The 14,185-nt window shown below is 39.7% G+C and overlaps 1 protein-coding gene across 1 annotated transcript in view; it reads left to right on the top strand.

The window, feature by feature from the left end:
• Window positions 1-14,185, top strand: part of LOC128369481 (partitioning defective 3 homolog) — a 328,222-nt gene that overhangs the window by 207,340 nt on the left and 106,697 nt on the right. The window contains exons 16-18 of the mRNA XM_053330529.1: window positions 9,840-10,026; window positions 12,083-12,234; window positions 13,746-13,790. Coding sequence (XP_053186504.1) covers window positions 9,840-10,026; window positions 12,083-12,234; window positions 13,746-13,790 — 384 coding nt within the window. The remainder of the gene's footprint in view (window positions 1-9,839; window positions 10,027-12,082; window positions 12,235-13,745; window positions 13,791-14,185) is intronic.

Here is a 14,185-nt window from a genome sequence, read left to right as displayed (position 1 = left end):
ACAGCCGTGACGGGAAACATGAAAGGGCCTGGACACTGAATGAGGTTGTTTAAGAGCCTAAGAGGTCTGATATGTACTCTGAGAGGGAAATAATAACCAGTGCTGAAGTATACAGTAGTAACCCTCCAAGAGACACACACACACACACATCTTTTGAATTCTGCGCTGATGTTAGGTTGTAATTATGTGTACTAAAAGATGAAAAAAGTATAAGGAATAAACAAGCAATGTTTTTTTTGGGGGGGGGTTTTACACTTCAAGCCAGTCTTTGCATGCTTGAAGTACAAAAGAATAAAAAAAAACCACCTGTTGCAATGTGACATCCTTTATATGTTTAATGGAGAGTAATTAAAAAGGAGGAAGCAGCAGGTTGTTAGAAGTTTGCCTGACGCGCCAGATGGTTTGTTACACATAACCATCTGAGAAGTTGTCCTTGGAAAATGTTTGTCGAAGTGCAAAAAAACAAAAAAAAAACTAACTTGGCAGGTGATTGGAAGAACCATCTGTCTATCACTGATTTACCTTTTTACCTGGCGTGGCAGCTGGATGTGCAGGTCACACGAAAATCCTCATAAAATGCTGATTGATCTGAATCTCTTATGATGTTGTGATGTCTCCCTAATCCAGCTGCCAAGCAAGGTAAATTAGAAGTGTGACAATGATGAATGAAAATAAAGAATGAAAAGGATGAGATTTGAAATAAATGGTAACAAGGTAGTTTGTGATTTACGTGATTAGCTGATTGGATTGAAGGAAGTATAAAAGAAAGGGAAACAGTTAAAAGGATGAAATGAACAGTAAGATAAAAAGGCATGATAGATGTTGTAGCAGTCCTTGGATTGAAAACAATACAGAGTCTCGACTGGTGCGTAAGGTTTTCTTTTATTAAATCCACCAAATAGCAGGTTGATGTCAAGCAGCAACTTTAATTCATCGAGTCCTTATTGAAGGCATACAACAAGTTACCTTAATTAAACTACACAAAGCTAAAAATCATTCACAAATATTTCTACATGTTATAAATATACACAGCGACTGTGGCTCAGGAGGTAGAGCGGTCGTCCTCCAATTGGAAGATTGGCGGTTTGATTCCCGGCACATGTCGATGTGTCCTTGGGCAAGGCACTTAACCCCAAATTGCTCCCGTTGCTGCGCCAACGGTGTATGAATGAAAATGAATGATTAACTTCCTCCTGATGAGCAGGTTGGGGTTGGTATCCTGCGTGGTAGCTCCTGCCATCAGTGTTTGAATGTGTGTGAATGGGTGAATGACATGTAATAGTGTGACTAGAAAGGTGCTATATAAGTACAGTCCATTTACCATCCATTTACAATCCCGAGCGGAGTATTCATTCACCGCCAGCTGCCATGAAGGCCAAGTAAAACTCCAGTGGTGTTTGGCCTACAGGACCAATTTCAATGGTACAGGATATAGGATTTTCCAGTCAATTCGCACATATAGATCATATTAAAACACATTATGCTCATAACTCATCCCATGTGATGACCAAAAATCTGAGTATGGTCCTTTCCAGATGTATACATATTAGATAAATACAAAGTTGTCACTGGTGTTTGTCTATCTGCCCTCAATCTTTCAAGATTAAATGTGTTCAAAATGTAGAACAGTCAATTTTAACAAGAACAAAAGAGATTATAAAGAAGATTGTGACGTTCACCTAAAGTAACCTCTCCTCAGTGATGTAATAGTGTTTAGTGACATCCGACCATTGCCCTCTTAGGATCAAAAAAACCCCAAAAAACCCCACACTGTGCCACATGACTCATCAAATATCAACACCTGCTCGCTTTTTGATCCTCAGTCACGTGTGTCGGTTTTTTATGTTTTCCTTTAACCCTCCTTTTGTCCTTCAGTCAAGGAAGGAAAGGAGGGAGGAAGAAGGAAGGAAAGGAGGCAGGAAGGAGGGAGGAAGGAGGAGGGAGGGAAGGAAAGGAAAGGAGTGAGGGAGGAAAGAAAGAGAGAAGGAGAGAAGGAAGGAAGGAAGGAAGGAAAGGAGGGATGAAAGACAGAGAAGGAGGGAAGGAAGGAAGAAGGAAAGGAGGGAGGAAGGAGGGAATGAAGAAGGAAGGAAAGAGAGAAGGAGGGAAGGAGGAAGGAAAGAAGGAAGGAAAGGAGGGAGGCAGGAAGGAAGAAGGAGGGAAGGAAAGGAGGGAGGGAGGAAGGAAGAAGGAAGGAGGGAAGAAAGAAAGAGAGAAGGAGGGAAGGAAGGAAAGGAAAGAAGGAAGGAAGGAGGGAGGAAAGACAGAGAGAAGGAGGGAAGGAAGGAAGAAGGAAATGAGGAAGGAAGGAAATGAGGGAGGAAGGAGGGAATGAAGAAGGAAGGAAGGAGGGAAGGGACAGTCAAAACGGACGGAGTTAAAATTGGCGGGGTTAAGCAGGAAAATGAAGATGTCAGACACAGTGGCTTGTTCCCTAATATTTCACCAAACCCCCCCAACCAAATACAGGACAGGGCATCCGATGTAAGAAACCTCTGTGGTTGGCCCATTGAAGGTTTGAAGGTTTGAAGGATGTGCGCTATATAATTACAAGTTATCCAACGCATATTTCCTTGCTTATTAAACACTTAATCATCCCAGTAGAGTTGTTTTTCCTCCCCCTGAAGACCTAAGGGGAAATTTCAACCCCAATTTGTCATGTAAAAATCTTTCAGATCTTCCTACATGTGTGTTCTGATTCAGTTAAAATGAACTCGGTCCATTTTTTCCGTGTGCTTGGTTTGACCTCGGGATATCAAAGAAATAGGTTTTTCTTTTATTTCTTTTTTTTACAACAGTCTGTGGTTTTTGTGTCAAAATGAGATTGGAGAAGTAGAGGAAGGATTAAAGCCTTATTTGAACTGTTGTTTAATTTGCCACTGTGGGCTAAGCACTGAGGATAAAGGCCAACCTGCTCAGGTTCTCTCTGCAGGTAAACCCTACTACCGCCAGCACATTTTAAAGACTTTTCACATTATTATTATTAGAAGATTAATTCTAAAAAAAAAGAGTTCTCTAGTTGAAGAATGAGACGCAAACCAAACATTAAAAGATATTTGCTCATATAAAGGCAAAAATACTCCATAGGGATTAGTCAAGTTAATCACAGTTTTCCAGATTTTCATATGAAACATTACTGAATGTAATTTTGCCCAGTTAAATAAACCCAATCCCCCAATGTTTCCAAAGTTTCTTCATTTATCTTTTATGTAACTTAATGGTTGGAAAACCCTTTTTTCCAAACACATATATTCCATGTCTGCTTGCTCCTGTAATTCATAAAACCATTCTTACAGGAAATCTAGCATCATATAGGCATTGTTTCCTTTCATTTTCATAGTCAATGAAGACTTTTTTCATTGGTTTTATTCCAATGATTTTTGACTTTTGGATTACCCAGAATAACCTGTTGATTTTATCTGGAAAGAAATTTGAATGATTACAACTTTTTTAATGTATTTCTTTAAATATTGTGAGCACCACAAGTGAAGTTTAGTTTACCTTTTGTAATGGGATGGGGGTTGAAATCCCAAAGATACAGTAGACATCTGTAAACCTGTAGAGAAAAATATAAAACTATCTACATGGCTACAACTAGAAATATGTATGTGTGTGTAATTAGCATAGACTGTATAAAAGAAATGGACGTAACATCCGTCACCCATTGGTTTCTGGACTGCTGCTCGGAAGCTAATAGTTTCGGATCAGGGCAGCGCCATCTTGAAAATTTCAGGTGCATGCTGGGAAAAATAAAAACATGGATTCTACTTATATGGGCATGAGGCGGGGTCATGGGCGGTGCGGGAGGTTGCGATAGGTTGTGAGGGCTGGATCTCGAGGACATTGGGCAATCAACCTGTCAATCAGGACGTAGCCACGCCCTAATGCATACCCTGCTTTATCGTCACATATAAAATCAGGGAGGCCAAAATGTCACAAATGAACATCATACTGCATTGAAGAAGGCTTTAAACTAGCGATTGAGACCATAAACACATTTTGAAAACGTTTACTGAGGTTAGAAATCAAGTGAGAAGTTGGTGACTTCTCCATTGACTTGTATAGAGACGGTCGCCCCCTGGTGGCCTTTTGATAGAATGCAGTTCTAAGTTATTTCCGCGTGGGCCTCATTTCAGAGGACCAGAACTCCCCGCCTGGTGATTTGGGTGCACCAATGGTTGGGCCTTGTCCTTGTACTTCTAATGATGCACCAAGCAAAGGCTCTGTATGTTTTTTAACTTGTGTAACAGCAGAAGAATGCACTAAGTAGTTTATTGTCATCCCATTTTGTATTCCTGTTTGTAGTCACATAAATGCTGTGATTCTCAAGCAGAAGCAGTCGTGTCCTGGCTAGCTCTTTGAATACTGTGGACTGGTCTGGAAATGCAGACGCTCAGCTGCTACAGAGCTGCTAGTCAGGAGCCAACAGTAGACGACTGTAGCTGTGTTTGGCAGCTCCCAGATGTGAACGTGTGTTAATACAGAGAAGAGCTTTGCGTGCTCAGCAAACCTCCCTTGAATAAATAAAATTGTTGTGTGAGTGCTGCGAGGGGGTCTTTCACAGTTGCTGCAGTGCGAATAGGTCTGTTCTCTTGTCGTAACGGTGCCACAAAACATAAATCATGCATCAGGCTTTTCTTAGAAGACAACATCATTCCCATTCAGAACATATCAGCTCGTTTTTTGGCCCCCGTGCACATTTATAGATCACTGGCTGGCTTTCGTGCTCTCTGAAGATGCCAGGGATAAGAGAGTGACTTAATTATTCCTTCAGGCCAATAGCTCGTGAGGCCCAGCACCCCTGGCAATAACTCCCTTACTAATTATGCAAATAGACCAAGACAAGACAAAATGAAAAGAGAGAGAGAGAGAAAAAAAAAGAGGAAAAACTCGCTTTGTGTTATTCTTACCTCACACTATCTCCATTTTCATCTGGAAAATTGTATCACCCACCACGTCTTCCTCCCGGCTGTTCTGTCTCCCCCCCTCCCCACCTCCTTTGCCCAAGTGTTCAGTAGTTTTGCACACAGGCGTTTAATAATAGCCTCTACTGGAGAATCTCAAATGAAATGCCACCTATTGTTCCTCTGCAGCTCAGTCAGAAATTATTACAGCCACTGGGAAAGATAATGTGTTGTTTATTGGTGTGATACTCAGGTGATGCTTGGTGTTGGGCTCCGTCCGAATGGCGGTACTATTGTTGCTGGCGGATGGCTGCCCTCGGGTGCTGGCACTAAAACAAAGAGGCTTTTTTTTTTTCTTTTTTTTTTTTCTTCTCTCTCCACCTTTTTACCAGGCTAGTGAGTTGACAGATTCATTGGTGTTCTACTCAGTAGCTGCCAGTTGATTGTACTGCAGTGATTCAAAGTGTGGCATTGATGGGATTCTCAGTGTCGCGCATTGGACTGCTTAGGGAAATGGGATTAAGTGGTTCTGTGAGTGCACGTGTGTTTGTGGACATGTTTGTGTGTGTGTGTGTATGAAATGTGTGTGTGTGTGTGGTCTGAGAGAGAGAGAGAGAGAGAAGTGAAAGGTGGCCATGCTGTGCCAGAGGACTCACCCAGACTCCTAAATTCACAGCGAATAACAAACACACACAGCAGGAGGTCTCTGCAGGGAGCACACACACTGAAACCACTGTAGCAGTTGTAGGGCATGAACTCAATGTGGTTCACACACACACACACACACACACACACACATTGGATTAGTGCCTTTTTATTATTAATAATAGTTAATAGAGTACAAAGTGCATTAATGTGTTAATTTGCATAAAAGGTCACTGGGTAACTTCTTAGTATTTCAGGAAAATAACAAAAGAAGAGTGACGGATTACTTTTTAAACTTCCTTTACACACACACACACACACACACATACCCTCATACATTCACACCACACACCACACAATAGCCCCTTTTTTCCCCCCTCCTCTTTTCACACCATTTACATCAGGTCATTCACCCACGTTGGCTGGCTAGAGGCAGCAAGCACCCAAACGAGCACAGCGGTCCCCTCGGTGCTTGGTTATAAGAAACAAACAGCGGGTCTGGCTCAGAACTGCAGGTCTTCAGCTTTAAAGCCCAAAACGCTTTCTAAAGACAAACAAACTTCTCCCTGAGCTCAGTACACAAGGCTTTTATGAAGCATTGAAGCTGCCCTTCTTTTGATGCAGAGGATCTCCCCCCTTTCCCCTCCCTCCCCGCTCCCAATTTCAAAATACAGATTAAAGACAAAGTCATGTGTTGCATATCAATAGGAGTTTTTAAGCCTTGCTTTTCAGAGGCATAGAAAGGGGACTATTTTATTTTTTTTCTCGCTTCAGCACGGGGAAGTTTTTTATCTTTATTTGCGAGGGCACAGCTTGAATTAATCATAGTGTTTTGACATAGGAACACCATTGTGCCTGCTGCCAAACTCCACTTTGGTATAAGCTGATTAGCCAGGAGCAGTTTCACATTTGCTTTTAAACTTCAAAATATGTTCTTTGGTTTTTTTAAAAGTTACCCTGTATTCTTTCTTTTCTTTTTTTTTTTCTTCATTTCGGTGGCTTGTTTTCCTGTCGCTGGCCCATTTAGCAGTTTGTGCAGTCTCACACTTGATACAGCAGTTGCCTTTTGTGACAAATAAATCCATTCCTGAGGGTGTTGTGTAGAGAGCTGGGTAACTGACCAGCTTTTTCTAAGCTTTTTACAAGTGTTCTTTTTATGTTTATTAGGGCCGAAAACAATACTGTTGTTGGGGCTGATACCGATATTATGCAATCCTGATATTGATATTGCGGCTGATTATCTTACATATATACATAGAACACATACTTTTTAAAGATATTCCTCAAATGTGGTAAAGCATATGCACATATAAACTCAAACTAATAGAAAGGGTAGAATATACATAAAATGCTGCCTACATAACTTTAAGAAATTAAAAATAAAATATCTTTTTTTCATATTGGACAACATAGGCTGATATTGATATATCTCTGAAAGGCCAATATTGGTTAATAATATCTGCTGATAGATATATTGTTCGGGCTCTAATGTTGATGATTATGTGTTATAGGGCTGCTCGATTATGGAAAAAATCATAATCACGATTATTATTATATTTCTCAAACTAAGAGAAGTGATAGAATATACATCAAATGCTGCCTACATAATTTTAAGATATTAAAAATAAAATATCTTTTTAATAGGCTGATATTGATATATCTCTGAAAGGCCAGTATTGGTTAATAATATCAGCTGACAGATATATTGCTCGGGCTCTAATGAGTATGTGTTATGGGGCTGCTCGATTATGGAAAAAATCATAATCACGATTATTTGGGTCAAAATTGAAATCACGATTATTAAAACTATTTTTTTAAACTTTAGAAACATGCTGCATTTATTTATTTCTTGTCCATTCGGCTTAATTAATTTTCTCTCCCAGCAGCAGCCTTTTATGTGCCGCTTAACGCAACACACAGCAGAAAATGTGCAGAGATATTAGAGCTGAGCGAGTTACCATGACGACAGTTCACACATCACTTCCTGGTTTTTAATAATTAGTCAGTAAACTCAGCATCGTCTGATGCAGGCTGGAAACTCTGCACTTTTATTTACAGTTAAAACATTTCACCGTGTGTTTCAGCTTCTGTCAAACTAACGGAGCTGCGGCGGCTTCCTGTCTAAGCTTTTCAAAATAAAACGTTTGTTATTGAGCGCTATCTCATTATTATTAAAAATCGTTTCCCCTCGATTTTTCATTAGTTTTGAGATCGTTTGGCCTCTAAATCGTAATCATGATCACATTTCTATTAATTGAGCAGCCTTAATGTGTCACAGTATTGTCTGAAAAGCTGAAAGAAATATGTGTAATTTTCCTCCAAATGGTGTAGCATATAATTTCTAATGACATTTACATTATTATCAATCAGCAGCAAAACAGACTGGTGTGTCAGTGTGACTCATTATTGATGCATATGTATACATATTACATGCCATATGACTGTGATGATGGGTTACTGTGTAATAGTGTGGAGTGATTCAGCGTTGATATCCACAGATGATCACATAATGAGTGAAAAGACCTTTCAAATGTACTGTTTTTAGACTGAGGGGGGAATGAGGAGCAGAACAAAGGTTCATCGGACTCATGTGGGAATATTAAAAAATATATATGTGCTGATAATATCAAAGCTAGTAGAGTTCAACATTTTGGATTTATGCTTATTTGCTTTGCTTTTGAATTAAATGAGAAGATTGATACAACTTTCATGCCTGGGCATTAAATATGGAGCAGCAGCCAGCGGGGGAGTAGTTTAGCTTCACATAAAGTCTGGAATCAGGTGGAAACAGCTCGTCTAGGCTCTGTCAAATGTTTAAAATCCAATAAAATCCAACTGCAAACACCTCCTAAAGCTGACTAATTAACAAGGATCTTGTTTGTTTCATCTGTACCAAAACAGAAATGTAAAAAAAAGTGATTATTTCAGTGCTGTCAGGCAACAAGTGGAGACATTGCACTGTGAAGGACTGGGCAGATTTCAACACTGTTGCTCCAAATACTTATATTATTTAAGTTGACTCTGAAACTCCAAATTGGATTTTGGAGTGAGTCTAGCTTGCTGTTCTCCTCCTTTTCTCCATGAAAGATAAACTAATCACCTCCTGGCTGTAGCTGCAAAATGAACTCCACGTATGTAGGAGTTGTTTCAATCTTCACAAATGAACTATCAGAAACTAGCACAAAAGGTGATCCTCCTCAAGTAAATCTATGACAACACTTTTTTTTTGGGCAAAGCTTAACAACAGAATATCATGAGAGCAGTTCATATTCTAAATTATATTATTTCAGTCCAATTCAATTTGGCTCGTTATGCCACTCTTTATTCCTCAATATTTGATTAAAAAAAAATTGGTTTACGTTTCAAAGAAGTTGTTTCTATAAAACCAATAAAAGTCATAAAGCTGCTGCAACCACCTGTTGGTTTTAGTTTAATTTGGTTATATTATATCATCGTGTTATAATGAATTTATCTCTCTTTGATTGAAACAACAGATGAATTCATTTTTCATACTTTTTTTTTTTTTTTTTTTTTTTGGTTAATCACAAACACGATGTTGTACTAGAAGTCAGACGGTGAATATATAGAAACAGTTGAGCTTCAATGAATAAAGGATTGTTGTTTCTAGTATTAACCTCTTATAACAGGGGTGTTAAACATGCGGCCCGTGGGCCAGAACCGGCCCGCCGAGAGGTCCAATCCGGCCCAGTTTCCTGCTTCTTCTTTTCCTTCCTTCCTTCCTTCTTTTCTTTCCTTCTTGTCTTCTCTTCTCTTCTCTTCCTTCTGTCCTTGCTCCCTTCCTTCCTTCCTTCCTCCCTTCCGTCTTCCCTTCCTTCATTCCTTCCTTCCTTCCATTTGTCTTCCCTTCCTTCCTTCCTTTCCTTCCTTCTTGTCTTATCTTCTCTTCCTTCCATCTGTCTTTGCTCCCTTCCTTCCTTCCTTCCTTCCTTCCTTCCTTCCTTGCTTCTGTCTTCCCTTCCTTCATTCCTTCCTTCCTTCCATCTGTCTTCCCTTCCTTCCTTCCTTTCCTTCCTTCTTGTCTTATCTTCTCTTCCTTCCATCTGTCCTTGCTTCCTTCCTTCCTTCATTCCTTCCTTCTAATCTTCTCTTCTCTTCCTTCCATCTGTCCTTGGTCCCTTTCTTCCTTCCTTCCTGTATTCTCTTCCTTCTCCTCCTTCTTTTCCTTCCTTTTAGTGATCCGGCCCACATCAGATCAGATTGTGCTGTTTGTGGTCCTTGAATGAGAATGAGTTTGACACGCCTGTCTTATAACATCTGTATCTTCTCCAGGAAACTACCAACTCTCTCCGACCGTCAACATGCCGCAAGACGACACGGTCATCATAGAGGACGACCGGCCTCCGCTTCTACCCCCCCACCTGTCCGACCAGTCATCGTCCAGTTCCCATGACGACGTGGGATTCACCGCTGACGTAACGCCTGTGTGGGCCAAAGAGCTGCCCAGTCAGAATGAAAGGTGGGCAGTTACTATACTAACCTCACCTTCAGCAAGTCAAACACTATGTTAGCTCTCCATTTAGTTCATATTTCCAGGTTAATGTTTGAACTGTTTTTTTTCCTTTGCTTCAAATGAGCTCTTAAATTGTGAGCAAGCTTACATTTCCTGCAAAGTTATGATGTTTATTTTGTTAAATTTCAACCTTCTGAAAGCTCAGCATTTACACAAGGTCAGTGTAGTGAGTGTTGTTATAGCTTTTCTCATCATGCTTTTTCTCAGTACTGGCCTCTCAGTCTGATGTGAAGGACCTCTCTTCATGCATCTAACAATCATTTCCATCACCATTTAATCTAACTGTATAATATTGTATGAGATGTCTGAAATCAAATTAAAATAGACCATCACAAGTTTTCAAAGCCCAAGGTGACATCTCACTTTGTTGTTTCTACCTGAAAAGCAGATTTGAGACATTTTTGCTCAATAAAAGACTCAAATCATTCATCTATTATCTAAATAACTGACCAAATGTTTCTGTCTATAAGCTAAATGATTTATTGACTTAATCATTTCAACACTAGTACAATACTTCCCAGCTTCATTCACACATTTGCAGCTTTTTTTAATGTTTTTAGATCCACATTTAGTTGACCTGCAACATGAGCTACTGTTCACCAGTGTCTATTTCCACAGCTGTAACACAGTACCTGGGAATTTGTATGTATTTTATCAGATAGCACCAGTAGATAGATGTCAGGAGACCAGGTAGAATTAAGTGCAAATGTCATAGGTCATGATTGGCAGAGTCGTTATGTTAAAAATGTTGTCAATTGTGCAACATTATGCATAATAGCATGTGCTCTAATAAGTGATTAGCACAGTGTAATGACTTCCAGAGTGACCCCTCTTACTTCTATTGTTCACTTTCTGTATATATTTTAGTCTGGATTGTCATTTTCAGATAGCACCAGTAGAGAGATGTCAAGAAACAAGGTAGAAATAAGTGTAAATGTCACAGGTCATGATTGGCAGAGTTGTAGTCTAGTATATTATAACAGTGTGCATTTAACTGTGTGCTCTGATCAGTGATTAGTAAGACAGAGGCTCCAGCTCTCTGATGAATCTCTATATATAGTGTAATGACTTCCAGAGCAACCCCTCTTACTTTCATTGTTCACTTTCTGTATAATATATTTTAGTCTGGATGTCATTTTCTCCTCCTGCTTTTTTTCTCTTCCTCATTTTAACCTCTCCTTTTAATTTCATTATTTGTAGCACTCTGTGTTTCTTTCCATTGTCCTATTCTGCCCTTTCTACTTATTGCTTTCTCTCATTTATCCCTCATCTCGTCTTTTTTATATCAGTACATCTTTTTGACCATTTTTCTTTTTCTCTCACACTCTTTCTCTGTCTCATCATTTCTCCTCCACACTCACCTCCTCCTTCACTTTCATCTATGTAACCTTTTCTTTTTCTCCATCCTGTACTCCCTGTATCTCCAACTTTGTTCTTCCTTCCATCCGTCCGTCTCTCATTCTCCTCAACCTTTCTTTTTTTCTTCATTTTTTTTACTTTTTCACCTCTCAAAATTGTATCCTCTACTTTGCTCCACTCCTCTCTCAACCCTCCATCTCTTGTATCCTTTTTTTTTCTTCTTTTCTTTCCTTTGGACTCTTTGAGTTCAAAGACGTTCTTTGAACTTCTTTCAACCTTTTTTTCTCCATATATATTCTTCGTTCAAATCTGTCTCCATGACACATTGCTAATCTTTTCAGTTTTTCTTCTCACTGAAGTTCCCTTTTTAATGCTTCACATTTTATATCATACGTGTTTAATCTGGATTTATGGGTGGTATAGTCAGTCTGTTGGTTTAATGCTTTGGTATATGACTAAATATTTGCAAAACATATGACATTCCCATCAGCTATACTGTATTTTTAGTGCTAATTAGCATGCTAAGACGCTAAGCAAAGATGATGAACATGGTAAATATTATCCTTAGCAACAGCATCTTTAATAATCTTGTCAATAAAGTTGATCTTATTTTTTAATCTGTATTTCAAACACTCCCATCCAGCGCCTTGAATCCAGATGAAAACCAAGCAGACACGGCTTTCCAGAGGGAAGGCTTCGGACGCCAGAGCATGTCAGAGAAACGCACCAAGCAGTTCGGAGATGCATCCCAGCTCGAGATCATCAAGACACGCAAGTCCAAGAGCATGGATCTAGGTACCATGTTCAAAACCTCCGTCTGCCTTCTTCTAATATGTATGCAGGTTATTCATGAGGTTTCAAGGGACGGAGCATATCCATGAAAATCTCTCTTTTTTTTTTCTCAGTCGCTGTAATTATTCAAAAAGATTTCTCCTCTCATTTAAATTCAGGTACAAGTTAACATCTTTAGGCAGAATATATGAAGTGTTATGTCCTCCGGATTCAAAGCAACGGTTGGTTTGATACCTCTGCTTTCCTCAGGACTCGTTGATACAGTTCATGTTAATATCCAATGTGTAATTATCTTTCATTCAAGGTAATTAATTACACATTTAATAGAAACTGTGCCATTTACTGTGTGAAGTATTGGGTTGGTCCTATGAGGTGAAAATCTCTCCCATTGCTTCCTGAACAAGCTCTATCTGTATCAGCTTTAAGATATTAAGATATGATCTACTTTATTGTCATTTTGTCCTATCTTCATCTGCCAATCTGTCCCTCGGTGACATTTGTGGCACATGTTCCTTTTTTTTTATGTTGATTTTATGACTCATAAGATATAATTTCAAATTGAGGTTAGGCATGATGTGTGCAATGTGCCCCCCACAGTCATATTGGTGCTGTGGATACGATATGACTTGATAATCAGTATGAAGCTTATAGCGTTACCCAGGCGATTGAAGATGTTGTAAACCAAGGATCTCAAAACTGGAAAACAAAAAGGTAAAATCCCTAAAGTCACAGAGAAGGGGTTGAGATCGAAGCAAAGATACTCTAATTAATACACAGATTATTATTAATCATTTCCAAATAGAATATTAACTTCCACACATTACTGAATATTTCAAGGTAATACAATCCCTGAGTTTTAATTTTAAAGCTTCAATACGCATGCCAGTATTCATCTTAGCTACCTTCTTAAAGTCAGTAAAACCTTTAAGAAGGAAAAAAAAAGAAAAAGAAAATCAGGCTTTACTTAACCTTGAGCACATTCCTTGGCACGCCTTTCATGTTCCAGACATGTTCCTTATATTTAAACGTATTCCACCCCCTTTGCCTCTTTGTATGAAGACAGCCTTTGCATCTCTTGCCAAAGTCAAGACTCAACTTCACTGTGTTGATTCACCTTGAAAATGCCTCCGTACAGTCACTGATTGCTTTGGCTGCAACAGTCTCTCCGCTCAACACTCTATAATCATATCTAATCTTCCCGACCAGATTGCCACTCTGTGCTGTGTTGATATCACAACAAGTCTGATTGCTATCCTCAAAACCCTCTTTTCATTTCCCAGCACCCCCCCCTCCCCCCCACTCCTCACTCCTCACCCCTCACCCCCACCCTCACCCCACCTCCTCACCTCCTTGTCTCGCATGACGTCCGATCCTAATTGAGATGAAGCCGTTTGTGATGTTTTCAGCACTACCTGGATGTTGCATGTGGAATGTGTCATGAGCACTAACTGAATCCCCAAATGTTTGTATCCCTTCCCCCTCTTCTTTCCTTTTCCCTCCTTCCTTTTTAACAGTAGCCGACGAGATTAATCTCACCCCTCGTCCCGAGACCGACACAGGTAAGGACCGGTGCACTTGTAAGGTAGAATGGATAACTTACCTTCGCCACCATCACCATCACCATCACTTTTCTGTTGTCGAGGTGCATATGAAAGTCCTGGGACTTAAAAGGGTGTAAGCGGTATTTGAGTTTTATGTCAAATTTTTCAAAAAGAAACCCAAGGAGATTTTTAAACCACATGATATTGCATTTATCTGATATTGAAATAATGGCATAAAGTCCTCCACAAGCAAAGGAGAGTAGATGAAATGACCTGTACTATAATGGCTTACATGCTAAATGAACCTTCCTGTCGTCCTCCCGGGTCAAATTGACCCCATCTGTTTTGACTGCTCCTTCTTTCCCTTCCTTCCTTCCTTCCTTCCTCCCTTCCGTCTGTCCTTCCTTCCTCCC

Source organism: Scomber japonicus, chromosome 12 (assembly GCF_027409825.1).
Source record: "Scomber japonicus isolate fScoJap1 chromosome 12, fScoJap1.pri, whole genome shotgun sequence".
Classification (NCBI taxonomy): domain Eukaryota; kingdom Metazoa; phylum Chordata; class Actinopteri; order Scombriformes; family Scombridae; genus Scomber; species Scomber japonicus.
This window is presented reverse-complemented; position numbering and strand designations above follow the sequence as displayed.